The following is a 22,430-nucleotide window of genomic DNA, read 5'->3' on the forward strand; positions in this document are numbered from 1 at the left end:
TTTACTCGTCATTTTACAAAAAGGGTCCTTATGAATTTTTTCTTATAAAAATTATTTTTTCTGGTTGACTTCTTCAAGAACGTAAAGACGCCGCTTCACTGGAGAAGGACACGAAATCTTCTGTTCACGCATGCATAAAGAAATTAAGTAATCTACTCATCACTGTCTCTCTCTCTCATAGTCTCCTTTTCTTTATGAAATTTTTATCTATTTTATTTGACACTCCTTTTTTTATATTTTATAAGTTAGAGGAATTTACTAAAATACAGGAGTGAAATTAAAAATAAGATATATATATATATATATATCTATTAACATTACCAAAAAAAAAAACATGAGAAAGAGTCGACCTTAATAAACATGAGATTTTTTTTTTTATAAAATTAGACAAAAGAAAGGGTGTAAAACGAAATAAATATAATTGATGGTGCGAAACAAGAAAAAGATTATTATTTTTCATCTTTACAAAACAGTCCAACATTGTAACAGCTTAGATAGAAGTCAATCGGGCATTTTGGCACCGCAAAGGAAGAAAACAAAAAAAATTTAAGCGCGGAAATGTCTCTTTCGGACTTCTACTTCTTCTTCCCTCCTCACCTTCCTCCTCTTCTTGATCTGGACCGGAATCGTATTAAAATATCTTCTTGTGGAGCCGCTTCTTCTCTTGCGAACCCTCGTCTCTCTTTGAGGGTATCGAATCTCTCCTAATCTCGATTCTTTCTGAAGAATTGCTGGATTTCATCACCTTGATACGAATCTTTCAAACTGTAGGTTGGGAGCGTTCCCTCGGTGGATTTCGTCGGGGTGGGTTAGAGATGCACATCCTTTGATCGTTGGTCAAGGTACTGTGGTTTGTAATCTCCGTACTTTATTTGGAATTTAAGTTGAATTCTAGTGGTCTAGATGTCGAAGAAATGCCTATAGGTTTCCATATGAGCAAGCAACGATCGATGAAGCTACTCGATTAGTTGGAAACCTAGAGTGCATCTTCAGAATCATGGTTCACTTTTGAATAATTTAAAGGACTGAGTTGATTCTCGTACAAAGTACTTGGTCTCATACCTCCTAAATAATAAATCTTTATATAATTGTAAGCTCTAATGGTTTTGTGAACTTATTATCAGCTAATTTGCAGCCGAAGCTTGAGAGGTTATTCTTACTGTGTAAAGATGCCTGAAGCACGAGTTGTTCTATATGTGGCCATTTTGGCCATGTCATCTCCTTTCTTTTTGGGGCACAAATTCTCTGTCGCTGGGGCACAAAGAACTGACCCATCTGAAGGTAAGCTATTTATTATTTCTAGCTCGGTACTCAGTCTATCCAATTCTAGACCATTAAGATTCAGGGTAGGAATTGCAATTTTTCTCATCACAGATATGATTTATATGATTAGAAACATACAATAACACATATCTAGAAGCACATAAATGTATATATATATATATATTGGTATATGTATATATCTCAGTGGAGTTTATGTTTAAACTTTAAACTGCACAATATTTGATCTTCTAGCTGTGTGTATAGGATTTGGCTGGAATAGAATATTAGCCATGGGATTGGTGACAAATCAAATCTATTTTTCTTTAATCATATCTATGAATCTAGTGTAGGAAAAATGATACTAGTATGCTAGCAATTAAGCTAGTCTAGAATTCAATGTTGCACTTGAAAAATAAATTTATACAATTAGTCATTATATAATTAAGAATTTGACAACTGCTCTTAGGAAACGGAGAAACAAATCGAAAAGATGAGTGCACATTCACAGTTTGTGATGTATTATTTCTTTTAATGAAAATAATGTTATTGGTCTGAGTAAACATGCATGGATGACATTCGGATTTAGTGCTTAATCGTGGAATTTCTTTCTATTGTATATAGAAGGTGAGATACTTGGCTAATTGTCCCACTGCTTTTCTTTTCTGTTTCATCATATTACTTTCATAGTGCAAAATCTTTATAGTTCTCATGGTGAATTGTTTATGGAAAATGCCTTTATGATTATCTCTCTAAGTGCACATCAGCCATAATCGATTACATGCTTCTGTTTCAGAAGTTAACAATAAAACAGAGGTAAGTTAAAATTTGTATTTCCTGTTCCCAGAAACAGAAAGACAGAAAATGGAATAGACACCTATTGAGCCTTAAAATTTGGGTAATTACTTGAAAACTACTTTTCAATCTACCAACTAACCCTGGACATTGTAACAAATGAAAATTCAGATGTAAAAATGAACTACTCGTTACTTCTGAAGAATATATTCTTTTATATTATTTATTGAAGTGAGCTTGCAACTAATAATATTTTTCCATACAGTCAATGCACTAAGGGTAATCAGAAGCAAATTAATTGATCCTATGAAGAAGCTTGATACGTGGAATAGTGGAGATCCATGTAGATCTAATTGGACAGGGATCTTTTGCGATGCTGTATCAAATGACAGATACCTGCACATACGGGAATTGTATGAATTAGACAATTAACTATTCTTTTAGCATATTTACTCTATGTACTTCTTCTTTTTAACCTTTTCAAACTAACATATGTGCATTTTCTTAAACATACTTAAATGCTTCTTTGTTGCTTAATAATGGTGTACTATTATGAAGCTCCAGCTTGATTTCTACTAGAATTATTTTCTTGTCTTGAGTTGTTGATAGTTTGATACTGCCAATTATCAGATACAAGTATTTTTGCGATCTACTATTGAAATTTTAGGGACGTGGTTCATTGCCTTAGCCAACCCCAAATAGTTGGAACTAAGGGCTTTGTTATTTTTGTTGTTGTTTTGGTTTACTGGCTTAAAAGCTAGAGTATGCTAGTTACAGTTGGATGAGGGTGCTATCTTGCACCCTTTACAAAGCCTTTTGAAGTAGTTATTGGAACTAATAGTATCTGTTTAGAAAGAGGTTACTCAGGTAAGTGCAAGTGGAAGAAGCTTTAGTAACTGATTTGTGTCGTAATAGGAGGGCTTGCCATAAATGACCTTTGACATTTTTCATTTTTCATTCTTTATTCAACGATAACATCTGAACTTGGTATATGTTTTACTTGGTAAATTTGGATTTTTCTATCAAATTATGTTTCTCACAATTTATATGCTTACTAGATCCTTTTTTTTTGGTTGGACGAACTTGGAAAGGATTGTAAATAGTAATTTCTATACTACCATGTTTTATCGATCACTTGAGATCCTAGGATATCATATCCAGTGTAAATTGATAGAAATGAAGGTCTAATCACTCAATTCCAGTCTACTTATCAACAAAGGCAACGTTAAGCAGTTAGTGGAGGAGCAAAGAAGGCGGCAGCAGCAGCAGCACAGAAAGCTATTTTTTTGGGCAGAGTGTTCAAATGCCCAGTCTGTGGTTCGAACGCCATCTACTTAGAGCAAAAGGCTTTCTATAAGTCCTGGCGTTCGAATGCCTGTCCGGTTGGCTTAGGAAAATTCTCGATGCATTCGAATGCACCCTAGGCCTATCGAATGCCCAACGGACACTAAGTTGGTTTATTTTAGAGTTTGATTAGGGTTTGACTTATTTTCTTACTGTGTTTTGTTTAGACTTGTTAGGCAATAAAGTATTTTATTCTTCTCTCTCTTTTCTCTCAAGTCTAGCTAGGGGGCTAAGGTTTTTTGTGATCTCTTTTCAACATTATTCTTGCTTGTAATATTGCTTGATAAGGCTTTGCTGATCGGAATCTATCATATATATGCAGCATATGTGATTTAACGACACCGTTGTTGGTGCTCATAAACCCGAAGACCGGTTTTCCTGAAAAGGTCGGAGGCCCTTGCCTTTAACCCAGCCAGATTGGCCCCTTACTACAACCAACCTCACAGATCCCACTCATTTTTCACTTGCAACAGGTCTGAAAACATAACATGTATTGCAGGCCCAATAGGTTTATTGGTGTGATATATGAAATTAGACCTCCGAAGTGTTATAGTAATCTCTAAGGTGCTTAGGCTGGATAGCTATTAGCCCTCTCATTGTTCATGTTGCCTCAGTGGCCTTCAATATTATGATAATGTAAGAGGTCTTAGAATAGGATCCCCTATCAGTTCCATGGTAGTTCACAAGCTATCCTTGGGATTAGCTGAATGGCCAAGCTATTAATCTCCTTACTTATCCACATTGCCTTCGTGACCTTCAATATCATGATATGGTACAAGGTGTTGGAAACTTGGAATAGGATGCCTTTCCATGTTAGGTGAAAAATTATTGTTGGCATGCTTGTCATAATTTGCTCAGAGGCCAAGAATCAACATTATTAAATCATATAAAAGAAAAAAGATCTAACAAAATAGAAGATATAAATTATATAATTAAGTTTTTGATCAAAAGTTTATCATTTTTATAATTATAAATGTGTAAAATTTTCTTCTTTAGTGGGATAGTGCTTATTTGGTTAAACGGGCTCATGTTGTATAAGTATTTTCGGGTTTGAAAAATCAGCAGCATCGGTTTAACTAGGACACTATTAAGTTTCCACTTCTGTCTCAAAAAAATAATATAAAATAAAAATGTTAAATTTTCTTCCCTTCTCTTGGATAATTGAAAGAACATTGTAAGTTTGTTACTCTTGACACAAAATAGACAAAATCATACTTACCAACTTCATTAGCCTAGTGTATGCCTAGTTACAGTTTCCATTGAGGGGAAAAGGGGGAGATGAGACACTGAAGTCCTAGTGAAGAGATAAAAAATCTGCTCTGCAACAAAAAGGACTGAGCTCTTCTTACTTCCCATAGTTACATTTAAAGGAAATAATAAAGCAACAACAACCAAAAATATTGCATGCACTAAATTCCATTTTTTGGAATCAAAGTAAAGAAAAAAAATAAAATTACAAGTGGTGCCAAATGGTTCGCTTCTTTTATTTTCACTTAAAGAAGTCTCTATAAATCATGATTCTATAGAATAATTGCTGAACCATATTTGCTTATCTCTTCCATAATATGGAATGACCACAATTCTCTTTTAAAGAGTACTATTGAACTAGAGAATTACTTTCCAATCAAACTATGGTTTCTTTTGATGAGCCAGCTTGTACTTCTTTTCTCTTTCCTTGCCCTCAGCTGCTATTCTGTTGCTCCTGTAGAAAAATTTCTGTTTATTATGATAACTGAATTTCTTTACCTGTGTAGTCAGTTGCTGAAGTTGAATCTTTCTGGAAGTTTAGCTGCTGAGCTTGGTCTTTTGTCTCACTTGCAGATATTGTGAGTCGCCACTTTTGTCTCAGTTTAATGAATGGAAGCTGCTAACTACTATAAATTCTTTCTCTAGCTTTGCTTTAGATACCAAAACTTCAATATTATTTTCCCAATTATCATTATTAGGCAATTCCAACACTCCTAAGTTCTGATTATTTGTTCACTCCGCTACCCCCACAATAAATTTTGTATTTATATTTTGATTTGTTGCAGTTTTTATTCTCTGCAGGGATGTTATGTGGAACAATATAAGTGGAAGCATCCCAAAGGAGATAGGCAATATCGCATCTTTGAGGCTTTTGTAAGTTGTATGCCCATAACTCTGATATGACAATTTATGATAATTTTAGTATGCAGTATACTTTACTGTTCTTATTATCAACCATCAAGTATAGCTGTCATGACACATTGGTTTGACTTGAATTTCAAAGTCATTATGTATCTCGAGAAGAATGACTAGTGGATAGTGATCACATGATCTTTATGATTCTGTTATTCTTCATCAAAATTCTCTCTAAGATAATAAGATAAACCAACATTCATGGATTAAATCTGATTATCACATCAAGGAATTACTGGGCAACTATGTTTTGTTGTAATTACAAGCAATAATTCTGAAATTGAAGAATAGAAAATGAACATAAATTAAACTGACTTGATGCATGTCCTAAGGTGGAGGTGACATTGAGAATTGGCCTTTGCACAAAATACAATAAATATTTGACTATTTCTTGTTCTAAACTTTATGATTAGTCCAGATATGAAATTATTGTGTTAATGCTTGTACACAATTTTCAGGTTATCTTTATCATATAATATTGGCTATGGGCTTTCTTTCTATCTTTCACTATTTCAACTTTAATGTTTTGAACAACATATTAGAAATTGTAATTTGGATTAATCACAAATTTGCAGTGGTAATGTCCCAGCAGAGGTGCGTCATCTAAATCCCTTTTAGGATTGTTTAAGCACGCCCATCACATAATGAACTAGTAAGGAGGAGCAACATCATTTATGTAGAAGGTTCTTTGAGAATGATAGGAACACTAGAACTTACTTGGGAGGAAATGCTAAAAAAAATTATGTGAGTGCTTGATTTAGAGTACCTTGCGCTAATAGAGTTGAATGGAAGAAACTGAACCATATACCCAATTCTCTAAATAGTTGGAAGTAAGATTTGCTTATTATTGTTGATGACTACTTTTGACAATTTGGGTTCATGTTTGAGGTTGATTAGAAAGATCTGGACCTCAAAATTAGTGAGTGGAGGTTTCTAAAATTTAATGGAAAATAGGTTTGGCAAGACTAAATTAGAAATTTCTGCTCCAATGCCATGGTATAATTTTACACTTGATGTTTTTCACCTGCAGTATGCTCCTCTTTCAGCTGAATCAGCTCTAGTAGTGCTTAGATATTAATAAATAATAACTTGAGAAGCTGCCTTGCTTATATCATGGGTTTATATGATTTCTTTTCTTGTCACAATGCCCCACCTGTGTTAGACAAGTTGTTGAAGTCTGTATGTTAAAGACAAGTTGTTAGAGAAGTTAAAAATGAGAACTGCATGGGTAGAGGAGAGCAAGTCTGGAGTGGCATAAACTTAATTAAACAAGTTGTTGAAGTCTGAATTAGATGTGCTCCTCTGTCTGCCCCAAGGTGTATGCATTTTGTGATGATCGAAATGCTCATTTGTGTAATTCACGTATTTAGCGTCATGTCTATCGTCATATCATGTAATCTTTGTCAGTTTTTTTTTTTGTTTTCCTTCTGGTGAATCTCTTAAATGTTCATTTCAGTTTTGAGCCATGAACCCATGAAGTATATGCTGAATTTGAAATATTGTTTCTTGCTTTTGTCTTGTGTAGTTGGCGCACTTTTTCCTGTAAAACTACTTTAGTGTGTGGATACTTTCTTCTCTTTCTCTTCCTTTTCTTTTTATTTTCATTGTTTACAGCCATTACATTCCTTTGGAAGGACGCTGAAATGCTTTCTAAAGTAAGTACTTGCTTAGTTGCTTGTTCACAATTTACATGGTATTTCAATTTGCAGGCTTTTGAATGGTAATCAACTATCTGGGTATTTGCCGGAAGAGATTGGCTACCTTCCAATGTTAGATAGGTTACAAATTGACCAGAACCAAATATCAGGGCCAATACCTAAATCTTTTGCTAACTTAAGCAGGATAAAGCATCTGTAAGTAGATTTTAACTTACGTTGCCTTCAGTCAGAAAGAATGTCTTTCCTAAGTTGATCCTAATATTTTTGCCTTTCAGTCATATGAACAACAATTCATTAAGTGGGCAAATCCCACCTGAGTTGTCCAGATTACCAATTCTGTTTCATTTGTAAGTGGTTATATTTCTTTCCTGATAATTTGTATTCCCAAGTACCAATTTTTAGTTGATCTATTCATCATCATGATTCTTTGTTGATGTTTTTACAGCCTACTGGACAACAATAACTTGTCGGGATATCTTCCTCCGGAAATGTCAGAGATGCCAAATCTAAAAATTCTGTATGTACCATACCATCATGAATCAGTATAAAAAAACTGCTTTCTATAAAAGTGAAATCTTATTTGTAAAATCTAGTTTTATATTTGTTACTTTAGATGTCATGAGGACTTGGTCTGCCGGTACTTTTTGTTTTTACAAAATTACCTAATGTAACTTCTGGGATTTGGATTATTTCTAATAGGTTGTTTTGATCATCATAACAACAGTTAAGACTTGCATCATCCACCAATTTCTCTAGAACATGTAAATCATGTTTTATGTTTAACATTTTCTTGTTTTGTTATTGCCTTTGTTGTTCTTGAGTTGTTTAGCACTTTAGCCCTGCTCTTCATTATCTAGCTTTTCAAGTGCCCCTAATCTGAAATCTAGTAACTGTGACGAATAGGAAAACTCTGATCCATTCTCATTGAGAATAAGTATAAATACATGTATGGTTAGGGTAGGTTATCTCTCAGGTACAACATAGGAGTATATACATTAACAGTAACACTTCCATTTAGAAATTATATCAATTACTTGGCCTGAAGAATCTAGTGTATTTTTTTTATCTTTAAAAGAAGGTTAATCTGGAGCTATCAAATGTCTTTTTGATTGGACAATCTAGTGATGTAATTAAGGAATGTTGCTTGCAGTGTGGAAGGGATGGATTGTATCCTCCATCACAGAAGATCTCTTTAACAACCTCATGTATCCGCATTTTCATTCCCTCTATTTCCTCCATTAGTGTTCTTCCTTGCCTTCATTTTGTTCTTCCTTTCCCGTTGACTCTAATATGTTGAAACCAACATATTATAATAACTAATAATATCTCAGCAAATTTATGATAAGCAATTTATGTGCTTAAGAATTAATATTATTCTTTGGAATGTGGTTGTTGTTGACTTATTGTATGATATTGCAGAATCCAAATTTCAAAATATGGAACTGATTTATACTATTGGCAATTGACATCTATATTTCTTCCAACCAAGTTGGTCTCTAGTTGATAGGCAGATATTTCCAACTACTTATGCCACTTAATTCTTAAATTTACTGAGAGTGTACACATTTTTTCTCTGTTTGCAGTCAACTCGATAACAATAACTTCAGTGGCAGCTCTATTCCTGCTTCATATGGCAACATCAAAACACTTCGAAAATTGTGAGTGCACTCTATTTCATTCCTTGTGGGTTGGCCAATTAATTGAATCCGATATTTGATTGAGATATTCTTACATATGTGGAATTTATGACAATTTTTTTTGTCAAATTTCCTGATACCGCTTTAACCTAATGTTTAGTTTTATGAAGATTATTGCTACAGAGATTGTTTATGTTTGCACAGCCACCTTTGATGCCCATGGTAAGCAAGTAGGCTGATTATAACATTGCCTATATCTGCAGTACTTTTGACGGTTTCTAACCATGTAGTAATAGTATAGTTATTAGATAAATAATATCTAGTTTAGAAGTTGCATGATGGCAAAAATTCAATTGACTGTGGTAGGGTCAGCCAGTTGTTTCTTGTCTTCAACAGCATAATTATCTTAATAACTATGACATTTGCAACATATACTTGAATATATAGTGATCACATAGAAGATATTATACTTTAGATTGAAAATGCTATGTTGGCCACGGCCAAATGTAATGGATTCCCAACCTGTAAACCTTATTGGAGCATTTCAACACTAGATATCTGGTAATTCCTTCTTTTCCTACTTAATTCAAAATTTGGAGATGCATGAAGCATGTAATTCTGTTTCCCGGACATAACAAGAGTTGTGTCACAAAAAACTGGTCCTAAATTCGTACAGCCCGTTGTTTATCCTCCATTATTTGCATAGCTAGTTTTGAGATCAACCTGAATTTTTTTAGTCAAATTGTCTCATAAAGATGAAGATAAATCCCCAAGTTGTCATCTTACTCTGTCTAACTATTCCCATATATAGGGAACTTCATGGGGTTGGTCCAGAAGAATTTCACACCAGTTTCTAGAGGATTGATGTCAGGTTGACATCTGGTAATAATAGTCTATCAATTCTTCTAGAGCCTTCTCATCCAACTTGTGGTCCACATTCCAGCCAACATCATATTGTTGAGAAAAGGCTTGGATGATTCTATGATAGTTACTCACATAGCTAGCTTCAATTGAAGGATATAGATGAGTAGGCAATTGCCTAAATTCCACTGGTTGCCAATTTGTCTTCTACATGCATCTGTTGGTGGTAAAATTACTTTTGTCATTCTATATAGCATCATTTAATTAAGGTTTCTTTTACTTCTGTTTGTTGGTTAAACTTTATGAGTTCCTCCATCAAGATGTATATTTAGTTGTTAGGATACTTTTGTCAACTGTGATCATCCGCTTTCTTATAATTTACTGTTATACGGTACTTTTTGGAGTTCAAATTTTATATACAAGTGATAAAAGAACTAAAAAGAGGTAAGTCTTCTGTTAACAGGAGTCTTAGAAACTGCAGCTTGGAAGGAACTATTCCTGATCTGAGTGGGATACCTCAACTTGGATATTTGTGAGTTTTTCACTTCTGTCTGATTGATGTTGAAAAAAAATGCATGGGAACTGTACTTTACACTATTTCTTGGTCTAATGGGTGTGTGATAATGTTTCTTGAGATTCTATCATGTAAAGAGAACTACAGAAGTGCACTTCTGCGCAAAGAAATGTGGAGACTGTTAATTTTGGATAAATCATAGCTTTATGTCTAGTGGTATACACTATGAGTTACTCATCTCATTTATATTTTAAAAGAGAGAATGTATAATTCTACTTGTATTTTAACGGTGATAGAATGCGGAGACTGTTAATTTTTTAATACATCATAGCTTTATGTCTAGTTGTATACACTATGAGTTACACGTCTCATTTAGATTTTAAAGAAGAGAATGTGTAATTCTACTTGTTCTAATCTTATTATTAGGCTCTAAGGGAACTAGTCAAACTTGAAAAGAGTCTAAGGAAATTGTAATGCTAATAGTTTCAACTCATTCACTAAGAGGAGAGTAATTTTTTTTAAGTTTTAAATCACATTATTTAATCTAAAGGAACTATTTAAGCATGACACCAATCAAATGAATTGTTTTTTTTTCTAAAAGAGATCATACTATGGCAAACTAGATTTCTTGAGTTTATGTTCCATGGTTAAGATTAGCACTAATAATTTGATTAGTGAGTTAATTGAGTTGAGTTTATGTTCCATGGTTAAGATTGATTACCAAAGTGAGTGTTTCATTAATTTAGGACTGTATTCTTAATTTCTTATTAGGTTTTAGTGTAATTCAACAAAACTAAGTTGTTTAATTGCTTAGCATTTTAGGTGACACAACATGTGAAATAATGAACACCTCATACTATTTTGCGTGGGAGTGGATAAAAACATTTAGGCAGCCATCCAATTTCGAGAAGATGCTTTATCTGATGGGATGCTAGTTACTCTAGTTGTTATTGATGTACAAGATTTCTTGTGAAACTTGTTATATGCTTTTAATACACATTGCTATTAATGTTAACGAAAGAGCACCCATCTAATATACAGGTTTCATGGTGTTATTCTAACTGCCTGCAATACTGCATCATGAGTCTTTGCAACATCAGACAATTTCCAGATTCTATGCACTAGTCATATCAATTCATATGCTATGTTGATTATTTTCGTATTCTTGAGTAATGTATGGCTTGCATGTTTCAGGGATCTTAGCTGGAACCAGTTGAAGGGACCCATACCATCTAATAAGCTCTCAAGTAGTATCACTACCATGTATGTGCTCTGTAGTTTTGAACTTCATCTGAATTTTGTCTTCTCTTGAAACTGCTGTCTATACTAATTTATATATTTTTCTGTCCGAACTCTGAACCTGTTTGATGCAAGTTATTTATGGTTTATTGTTTGGCAACCTTGATTAATGACTGACTCTCCTTTATTTTGATATTTGGGCAGTGATTTGTCACACAACTTCTTAAATGGAACTATTCCTTCAAACTTCTCGGGTCTTCCTAATCTGCAGCTGCTGTAAGCATGCATACAACTTGTATATTTTCGTTTTCTGCAGATGCATACTATACTGTGTTTACTGGATATATTTTTTATCCTTTAACCTAAGCTGTAGTCCCCTTCCTGGTACATCGGTCTAAATCAGTTTAGGAAGAATACTCAATAATTTGTTCTAGATTGCATATTAGGTGTTGAAAGCTAGAGATTGGATGATTTATGCATAGCAGGTGATCAATGTCCTGCAGCATGTGAGGTAGTCTGTAATCATTTTCTTTCTCTAATTTTACAGGTCACTTGAGAATAATTTCCTAGATGGATCTGTTCCGTCAACTATCTGGAAGAGCATAAATAATCTTGGAAACGAAAGTCTAGTCTTGTACGACCTTGTGACTTGCAAATGCCTTTTTATGAAGTTGAGTTTTACTAGTATCTAACAATATATAAGTTTGTATTGCAGGGATTTTCGAAATAATTCTCTCACCAATATGCCTGATTCTTTTGACCCCCCTGCAAATGTCACCGTCTTGTAAGTATTTCTTTGACATAGCTTAATTCACCACGACCATTTTATGGTTTTAAATTAGGTTATCTTGACAATGTACATGTATTCTGTTTTGCCAGTATCATATACCATTCTGAATTGTTCCTGCATGTACTTTTGATTCCTAATTTCACTTGCTTATAGATTGTTTTTCGCTCAAGGATTGTCTTTTAGAGTCCATGCTTGCAAGCATGCGCATGGATACACATACACTTGCACATTCATATTAGTATATATGTTCCGAGTGGCCAAGGCTCTTGTGAATGCAGGTTCCAGGGAGCGCAAAATATACATAGTACTTCATCCCATAACTGGAGAGGTTGTTTCCATGGCTTACCCAATTTTTTTCAAGTTGACATAGCAGAACTTATTAAACTCTTATAGAAGTATTTGGTCTCGTGTTATTTTCGCCAATTCCAGCCAAAGCTCGATTTGCATCATTTGAAACTGAAACACACACTTACAAATTTTGCATGAAGATGCAAAGTTGCAAAACATGTTGTCTACTATATTGCATCGGTTGGCTATTTAGATCATGGATTTGAAGGATTCAGCTTGGGGTCCTTTTTGCACCGATCTTTTGTGGTTTAGGTTGGGTAGTCATCACCATAATTCATAACAAGTTCAAGTTTCACCCTTTAACCAGTTTTTCCATTCAATTATTCCAGACTTATCAACTTTCTTATGTCTTGATTTGGAATCAAATAATCCTTGATTTTATCCTTAATAAAAGGATAGGTTCTGTGATATTGAAGTAGAGATTTCAAGTGATACTTTTTAAGTAATTGGGTTTGTGATAATTTAAAAAATACATATGCTTGGGTTTCATTAATATTGTTCAAATCTCAAATTATATTGACCCTGTTGAAGGGAAGAAAAATCCTCTCTTCTAACGTTGTGGCTGGACTCTTGTTGCTACTTTCACTAGCACTCCTTGTTAATTTGGCTGGCTTGTTGAAACACAAGGAGAACATTATATTTTTGTTAAACTGAAATTCGGGAGACTTTTGTTTCTAGCAGGAGGTTTTCGAAATCACAAGGACAGTTAAACATAAAGTGATAAAATGTGGCCTTCCTTTTCTATTTTTGAGAAAATAACTTTCTTTTAGGTGTGAAATTTTTTGTATTTTTCTATGGTGCACATTATTCATTCTTTTGTGACCATTTGTTTTAGTTTTAAGCTCTTGATTTAATAAAGTTCACTATTTTATGATATAACATGTTATGTTAATAAATTTTGATTGTTCTGTTGTAAGTTATTACTTCTTCATAAGGATGGTTGTGTCTGTTGGCCTTGTGCCGACCCATGGTCAGCATAGTGTTTTTTTGTTTTACATTTTAATAGTTAATTTGAGGTTCACAAATGATAGATCTAGCTAGATCTATTATTTTGTAAGGGTCTTTTGATATAGATCTAGTATTTTGGTGCTAGATTTATATAAAAAATATTATTTAAAATGTAGGAATCAAAGAGAAAAGTTGATTTCCCCCAAATTTAAAATTTTTAAAAATAATATGTCAAATTCATTTAAATTGGGTCAAAATTGGTATATGAACATTTTAGATTATTTCCATATGAGTTGATTTGAAACCAAATTTTATAATTTTTAGCTGAAATTTCAGCATGATTATATTTTTTAAAAAACCTGAAATTAATATATCAAATTTATTCAAATTGGGTCAAAAGGAACATGCTAGCTTAACTACATCCAATTAAGTTTTAGTTTTAATTATTGAACTATTGTTAATTAATAAAAATGTCAATTATTTTATGCGTTGAATCATGTTTCTGCTTGACTATTACTGTATCTTTAGTAAAATAGGTATCTAAGGATAAAAAACTTTAATATGAGCTTTAATACACATATTCAAACCAAAGACATGTATTAAAGCCCTAAAAAATATAATAGAGCTGTGATGTGACACACAAAGGTGTGCCGACCGGGTATGAGCATGGCCATCCTCGCTTCTTCAAATACAAGATCTTGATGGTAACTCCTTTCCCAAAGAAAATTAACATTATTTTTCAGATGTTCACAAGGGCAGAGATATACAAAGCTAAAATTTATTTGAGTTCTAGATATAAGGGGGAAAAAACTATATTTGTGAGTTTCCACTTCAATATTTCTTGTCAACCTATTTGCTTAAATGACTTACTATATCTACTTAATATTCTGTTCAGGTTATATGCGAACCCTGTATGTGAAAATTCAACCCAAGTTGATATGGCTCAATTTTGTCGTCCTCAGTTTGTTGACCAGACATATGGAAATCTGGAACTCTCCACCACAGAATGTAGTCCATGCCCAACGGACAGAAACTATGAATATAACCCATTATCTCCTATTCCTTGTTTATGTGCTGTTCCAGTTGGAGTTGGGTTTCGTTTGAAAAGTCCAGGAATCTCGAACTTCCGTCCCTATATTAATGATTTTGAGATAGACCTAACTTCTCTGCTAAACCTGTTTCTATATCAGTTATACATTGATCGATATATATGGGAGATTGGTCCAAGGCTGAACATGCATTTGAAACTATTCCCCAGTAATACTAGTTTGTTCAATATAAGTGAGGTTTTACGACTCAGACGCATTCTTTCTGGTTGGGAGATAACACTTTCAGATGTTTTTGGACCATATGAGCTTCTCAACTTCACTAGGGGGTCTTACGGTATGTCTTCAAAACAATACAAGCACATTGTTTCTGTTCTTTTACATCAAGAAGCATCAACTTTTCTGAATCTTGTTCGAGTATATTTTCAGAGGAAAAGATTTACAATCCAAGAAGTTCGGCAGAGAAGCTAAAAAATCATATGCCCTTTTTTTTCCAGAGATAAAAGGAGAAAAAGACAATTCATTTTTATGAACACTTTCATAATTATCATCAAGATTACTAATACATTTACTACCTTTGTCACTATTATTCCTGCTTTTACCACTTAATAGCTTCTTACTAGAACCATTATTGCCAGAATGACTACCTTCACTAATTGTAGCATCACCATATTTTCTTTCTTGATTCTTACTTGTACAATGACCATTAAGCACTGTTATATTATGACTTATATAAGGACTTTTGCAATTTAATTGCATTTTATTTTTTGATGGTATATGCCTGCTCTGACCGAAATCTTTGGAGAATGGAGATGATTCTGTGTTTGCAATAATGGACTCTAATGTATACCGTAATGATAGCCGTGCCAACGATGGGATGGCACCTAGTGGCACACCCCGTGTTAGAGCCGTGCCGACCGACACAGGTCGCATTAAGTTCGAAACGAATTCATTAGAGTGGTAAATCTAAAATATTTTATGAGGTTTTCTTTTTTTTAAATCATGTGACAAACATAATATGTTATGTAGAGCCCATTTTTTATCTTTGTTTTTATTTCAATCATATTATGAAGTATTCAACTAATATTATGGAATGTTCAATTATTAATATTAGTTTTAATAAATATATTCAATTATGTTATGTGTTGAATAATGTTTCTATTTAATTAGTGCTATATATTTAATAAATTAGGTCATTTATAAAAATAATATAAAGATAAAAGACTCTAATGTAGGCTTTAATACATATGTTCAAACCAAAAACCAAAAGTTGACATGCCGAAGACCCAAAAACATATTTTAAATATATTTAAAAATTTATTAAAAATATGTTAAATGTGTGCTAGTGGTACGTAGGGGCGTGCTAATCGGCACGCCCCATGCCTTCAACATGGCTATCGTTGGTGCAACGCATATATAAATTATGTGCATTTCATTATAACAAAATATGCATTGATTATAGAAAATATATGCACTTATTTTTATATGCTAAATCAGAAAAAATAAATATTATTAAACTGTCAAATCCCCAACTTATATAGCACTGCTGTAGTTTTGTCCCACCACATTATTTCTATTTTTGTGACAACTTGGCGTTTCATTTAACTTCACTTTTTTTATCGTGGACCAAAATTATTAGAACATTTGTGAGCTTCACTACTTTATTCTTGTAATACCACGCTGATGTGTTATTTGCTATACAGACATCCCTGACAGTACAACATCAGGATTAAGCAAGGGTGCTATTGCGGGTCTCTTGGTTGGGGTAGTTGCTGGTGCAACTGCTCTATCTGTGGTGGTTACAATTCTTATCATAAGAAGGCGCTCTAGATATCGAATGGTTTCAAAAAGACACTCCTGTAAGTCCTTTTCTAATCCTGATAAAAGATACCAGTACTAATTTCGATAAACTTGAAGAGAAAAAAGTTCATGAGTTCTTAGAAAGCCAAGATATCAATTAATAAGCACTTTTTCCCTAATTAGTTGATCTGTTGGTCTGATTGTAATCTACTACTCTCTTTTTGTCTTGTTTTCTTTTCGAAGTTTTCTTAACCCTTTGTCATTGGAATGTCCTGATCGACAAGATTCTTTGATTCATTCTTGCTGTTCACTTTCTATATCTGTAGGAGTGTAGGCCACCAGTTTAATCTGGTAATTGGTAAATGAATATAGTATTGACTATTGATAACCCTAGGATCACATTAAAATGTCTGTATCACGCCTCAATGCAATTACTTGCATTCATGCTACTTGTATCTCCTTGCATATATCCATGCTTGTTGTCTCTGCAAAAGTTCATAGTTTTGCTTTCCAAGCAATTGCACTCTTGGTCACTTACCCATTATGTAGTACATGTATGTTTAGCCCTATGCTATAATAACATACTTCTATGTGACACATTCGAAGACTTTAGCCATATATTGGTGGTATCTGAATATTTTCTTCTTGTATTCATATGGATAGCACTTTGTCCATAAAGTTGATAAGGGTTCATGAACTTTAGAAAACTAATGTATAGGATAATAGTATGCTAATAATGCTTTGATTACACTTTGATCATGGCTATTTCCACATTGTTCAGATGTTATTAAGAAGATGTAACAAGTTTGTTGTTTGACAATTAATGTTGAAAGGGACCTGAATGGTAAACATAATTGCTGTGAGAACATTACCAAACAAAAGTTGTTAAAGCATATATGGAAGCTATTGAGTAATCAGATTCTTAGACCCTGTTCCATTTGGGACTCAATATGGAGTAATTCAGAGTTCCGAACAACCTAATGGCTGTTTAAATGCTGGGTTAGATTCATAAACTTGAGCTTTCATTAAGTCTTAGGTGCAAGATATCATGTATTATAAGACAATGGTTTCATCCAAATACACTTAAATTCTCAGTTGACTGATGTCAAAATTACTTTCTAAATTGATATTTCTTTTGCAGTGTCACAATTTTCAATTAAAATTGATGGTGTAAAATGCTTTACATTTAAAGAAATGCTCGTTGCAACAAACAATTTCAGCGATTCAACTCAAGTTGGACAAGGTGGCTATGGGAAAGTATTTAAAGGAATTTTAGCTGATGGAACACTTGTAGCTATCAAACGTGCATATGAGGGATCTCTTCAAGGTTCAAAGGAGTTCTGCACAGAAATAGAGTTGCTGTCAAGAGTACATCATCGAAACTTGGTCTCTTTGGTTGGATATTGTGATGAACTAGATGAGCAGGTGCACCTCCCAGATTATTTCTATATATAGGGATTTCTTGATCATTTTTTGACCCTTCTTAATTTCACTCAAAATATTTTGTTATGTTGAAAATTTACTTCCATAAAGTTAGTGGGTGTTATTTAGAGTAGCTAAATTATTTGAAGAAATATAGAAAAAAGTTAAATAGGGCCAATATTAATGGGATTGAGGCTTTTATACATTTGCTGCTTTACGGCCAGCTTTTTTAGCCAAAAGTAAATTCAGCTGGATTAATGGGCACGAGCTTATCATGATCCTTCACATCACGAGCTGTGGTACTAGAGTTTAGTATTGTACTTTGGCAATGCAAAACAAAAATCCCAATGCCTAAGAGTAGTTTCAGTTGACCGTACTATGAGCATTTTCAGTTTTTTGCCTTTTTGCGATGGAAGCTTGTGAGACCCTTATGAATGATGTCTCATTATTTAATTGTGCACCAAAATTTATCTCTCTGAAGAAGTTTGGAATTTTTTATATTTTTATATAAAGAGTGCCATACCCTGAGGACAGCACACCCTGAGAACAATAAATTTAAAATGGACCTATGTTATTCTCTTTTGGCCTACTTTATATTTATCCTAAAAATCAATCAATGAGCTTTCCCCTTTTATAATGCCATGCCAGGTGGCAGCCATTATGACAAATGAAGTATGAATATATTATCCAATTTAATAGTGTCCATGCATGTTAAGATTAGTTTTCATGAGATAGGGACTCTTTTGTTGCTGTACTTCCCAGTGTCCAATTCCACTTCTGTTCTATTCAGATATATCTCCACTTGTGTAGTGCAGATAGTATGATGTAACAAATAATGTGTTTTTTCTTTGCAACAAAGGAATTTTTTTTTCAAGGTTTAGTTGAGTCCGAGTTAATCTTGACACCATATTTGGAAAATGGCAAATCCTGGAATTTGGTGAAATTTGAGTTCTAGTTTTCTGGGAATCACTGTTCCAGACTATCAAGTTGTAGATTGTAATGTTTCAGTTTACTTCAGTGAATCTGATTGAATTTCAGGAAGCACAAACCAAATATGATTTGAGGTCAGATTTGATGGGAATTCATTTGGACATTAGTGATGAACATTTAATATTCCTAATATCCTTTATGAGAGTTCTTTCTTAAATCATTATATATACATTTTCTCCTCTCTCTGTCTCTCTCTCACACACGTCTCGACCAAGACCTATTACAGGTGTGACACAACCACTATCATAAGTTAGCACTACAGCCACTCTGACTGCAATCATCAGCAGTGCTGGTGACCAAGATTGTCATACCACAGACACACTCATGCTGATGCACAGCATGTCCGACTGTGCCGTAAGCACTGCAAGCTATTATTGAAGTCTCCTACCTCTGCCGTAGTTCCTTCTCTTTGTCTGTCATATATATTCTTGAAGCTATTCAAGATTGATCACATCTTTCATACATTATAATGAATATCTAGTGCAGAAAATACCCAAGGCTATGTTTAACATGCTTTGGCATGGATGTCAAAAACTTGTACAGGACTATGCAGTATTGTTCTTGAGCTTAATTTATCTATCCTGTGCCCAAATTAGTAGTATTTTCCTGAGTAACTTCTTATCTTTATCGCTTCCTGAAATCTGTTTGTGTTTTACAGATGCTGGTCTATGAATTCATGCCAAATGGTACTTTGCGTGATCATCTTTCTGGTAAGTATATGAGCATTATATTGGTTCAATATCTTTTTGGTACTTTAAGGTGATCTTCTTGAGATGAAGAAAATCACAATTGAACCTGGATTTTGAATTTTGACTATTTTATTATGTATGTTAATTTGCAATAGATATTTTCTTTCATGGTTTATTACAATGTTACTATATAAAATATGTGGATGTGAAAAGAATGATGAAACTTGGTAGAAAAAAATTTGTTCTCTTGCTCATGTGCATATTATTACTGTTGTCTTTGGGTCCTGTACATTTGATTTACACCAAGTTGATAGATGTATATTTGACTTGATCCTTATTCTACAATTACTAGTACAATCTATGTTCTTTGCTATCTGCCCTTGCTAGTTAATGCCTTTTGACATGTAACAGCTAATTCTTTAGCCCCTCTGGATTTCTCTGCAAGGCTGCACATAGCATTGGGTGCTTCTAAGTGTATCCTCTATCTACATACTGAGGCAGATCCTCCGATATTCCACCGTGATATTAAAGCCAGCAACATATTGTTGGACTCTAAGTTTAATGCCAAACTTGCTGATTTTGGTCTCTCAAGGCTTGCACCAGTACCAGATAATGAAGGGATGATACCTGATTATGTGTCCACTCTAGTTAAGGGCACCCCTGTAAGTGTGGCTTACTGCTAGCAGCTTTACATTTTTGTACTTCTTTCACTGTTAACAATGAAAGAGAATTTTCTAATATATCCAGACCTGGACGTCTGCTGGACTGCCTTAGCATAGATGATCAATATATAGTTGGTTTTTGTACTTGTCAATTGGGTTCTTCTGCGTCAGTCAAGAATTTGGCACTAGAATTGGTGGTAGCTCAAGACATAAAATTTGATCATGAGTTTTTCAACTAAGTTATCCCATAGTTACAATAAGAATTGTCAAATAAGTGACCAGATAGTACCTCATTATTAACTTGCTACAATTGTTAAAATCAATTGATACTTCATGTGTTGCAAATAATGAGTTGCAGTTATGTAATTAAGTTTAACATGGTCCACAAGATAGTGGTTAAGTTGGATGACCTGTGGTTGGTCCTCGATGGTTTAAGTAATTAAGGAAAATCCTTAGCAGGGATATATTCTTTATAGTAAGTTAGTAATATAACAGGTGTGAACCCTTCTGTAGCCGAGGAAAGGGAAAAGAAGGTAAACTGCACCAAAAGACAGAATAGGTAAGTAATAGATATCTTCAATAGCATCTTATAAGTAATAAGTTTATATAAAACAAAAACCAAAAGCATCTTCAATAGTATGCATATGCTCAGTACTCATTAAAATAGTGGAACAACTGGTGGAGTTAAATACTAAGTTAAAACTTGCTAATTTGACATCTCTTTGTCGAAACTATTTTCCTAATGTGATAGAAATACTGTTTTCCTTTCATAAATACAGCATTGAATATTTCTAAATGCAACTCCCACTGGAGTTAAGCTTGTGTCCGTTCTTCTTTGCAGGGTTACCTTGATCCAGAGTACTTCCTAACTCATAAGTTGACAGACAAAAGTGATGTGTACAGTCTTGGCGTTGTGTTTCTTGAACTTCTGACGGGGATGAGACCAATCTCTCATGGCAAAAACATTGTGAGAGAGGTACAGAGCTTAATTTGCATAATTGAAGAGCCTATCTTACTAAAATAATCATGATAAAGCTGCCTCTGTTCCATTTACAAAGCCGAGACACGTATCATTATGTACTGTCTAGCTGTTAATTTTGAATGAGCTTCCTTATATACCCCCAAACCCTGTCTGTGTGCTTCATTTCATATATTTTCGTAGCCTCGCCCAAGACCGGATAAACCAGAGAGCTTAATAGGCAGCTTAAAACTTTTATATATCCTTATATAATTTAATTTAATTGTAGCCTCTGGAGGATTGATCTAACAAAGAACGAATGGAATAAACTGGTTCATATAGCTGACCCCAAGTAGTGGTAGTAGTTGTTCTTGTTATTGTATTTTTATGTATTCTCAAGGCACAATTGCCTCCGGATGTAAAGAACATGATTGATTCATCCTACTGGATACATGCTTCTTACAGACACATCTGCTTACTTTATTGTCTTGCCTCCATATGAATAGCTTTAAAAAGAAAATCACCAGCATATGTTAAAAGATTTACTTTGACAGATTCAAAACTGGAATTTGCTGAGGGATTATGTTCTCTTGGTTGTAGGTGAGCATGGCCTGCCGTTCTGGTATGATGCCCGTTATCGACAAAAACATGGGATCCTACTCTCCAGAATGTATCAAGAAATTCGCGTCCCTGGCACTTAAATGTTGTGAGGATCAGCCTGATGCGAGGTCTTCAATGTCAGAGGTAGTTGCAGAACTAGAAAATATACGGAGAATGATGCCAGAAGCTGATGCTGCCCCATCCGAGTCCATGGTGACAAGTCCCAGTAAACTTGCTGAATCTTCCTCGGCATTCTCAGGGATGGATAATCTTTTCATCTCAACTGACACATCTGGCACAAACAATGTAGACAGTGGCGGTTTGGCTTCTACAACTGTTACCCCTCGGTGATGTAGATTATGTATGCTCTTAAATAGGCAAGTAAATATGTACACATTCTGAATATGAGGTTCTTCCCAGGTGAACATCCATATATGTAATACAACAACAGCTGCTGTTTTCTAAAAAATTAGTTCTGTTTTGTTGTAGCATCCTGCAGAATCCTCTAATATTTTGTTACACCAGTTAACAAAGATAGAAAGATATTCCTCTCTTCGCAGGCTCTTATATCAATTAACAAATTAGCACCATCAGTATACTCAGAATTGAGACAAAGGGTTTCCATAATGGATGGCATGAAATTAAACAGTGAAGTGCATCATACCTCTCTTCATGCTTTTGTTATGAGTGACAACAATGAAGCTTTGAA

At 34.0% G+C, this 22,430-nt stretch overlaps 1 protein-coding gene across 3 annotated transcripts; it reads left to right on the top strand.

The window, feature by feature from the left end:
• The first annotated feature begins 548 nt into the window (after positions 1-548).
• Positions 549-22,212, top strand: LOC140790603 (probable LRR receptor-like serine/threonine-protein kinase At1g06840). 3 transcript variants are annotated; one of them, XM_073140744.1, is made up of 22 exons: positions 549-690; positions 772-842; positions 1,136-1,281; positions 2,321-2,468; positions 5,154-5,225; positions 5,449-5,520; positions 7,269-7,412; positions 7,493-7,564; positions 7,663-7,734; positions 8,801-8,875; positions 10,179-10,247; positions 11,424-11,492; positions 11,673-11,744; positions 12,016-12,102; positions 12,184-12,252; positions 14,450-14,937; positions 16,304-16,459; positions 17,542-17,825; positions 19,471-19,522; positions 19,913-20,163; positions 21,005-21,139; positions 21,722-22,212. In XM_073140744.1, the coding sequence occupies exons 3-22, from the start codon at positions 1,170-1,172 to the stop codon at positions 22,070-22,072; spliced, it is 2,850 nt and encodes a 949-aa protein (XP_072996845.1). In that variant the 5' UTR covers positions 549-690; positions 772-842; positions 1,136-1,169; the 3' UTR covers positions 22,073-22,212. The 3 variants fall into 3 exon arrangements, with proteins under 3 accessions (XP_072996845.1, XP_072996844.1, XP_072996846.1); XM_073140743.1 differs by having other exon boundaries at positions 553-690; positions 1,125-1,281; XM_073140745.1 differs by lacking the exons at positions 549-690; positions 772-842; positions 1,136-1,281; positions 2,321-2,468; positions 5,154-5,225 and having other exon boundaries at positions 5,449-5,527.
• Positions 22,213-22,430: the final 218 nt, after the last annotated feature.

Source organism: Typha latifolia, chromosome 6, assembly GCF_019914945.1.
Source record: "Typha latifolia isolate L0001 chromosome 6, TyphaL0001v2, whole genome shotgun sequence".
NCBI classification, from domain to species: Eukaryota; Viridiplantae; Streptophyta; class Magnoliopsida; order Poales; family Typhaceae; genus Typha; species Typha latifolia.

What these genes read in the sequence shown, in the direction of transcription:
- LOC140790603 (XM_073140744.1), top strand. Translation starts at nt 1,170, where the DNA reads ATGCCTGAAGCACGAGTTGTTCTATATGTGGCCATTTTGGCCATGTCA. An exon ending in TTGTCTCACTTGCAGATATT is followed by an intron (nt 5,226 to 5,448) that starts GTGAGTCGCCAC and finishes TATTCTCTGCAG; the next exon opens with GGATGTTATGTGGAACAATA. An exon ending in GGAAACGAAAGTCTAGTCTT is followed by an intron (nt 12,103 to 12,183) that starts GTACGACCTTGT and finishes TTTGTATTGCAG; the next exon opens with GGATTTTCGAAATAATTCTC.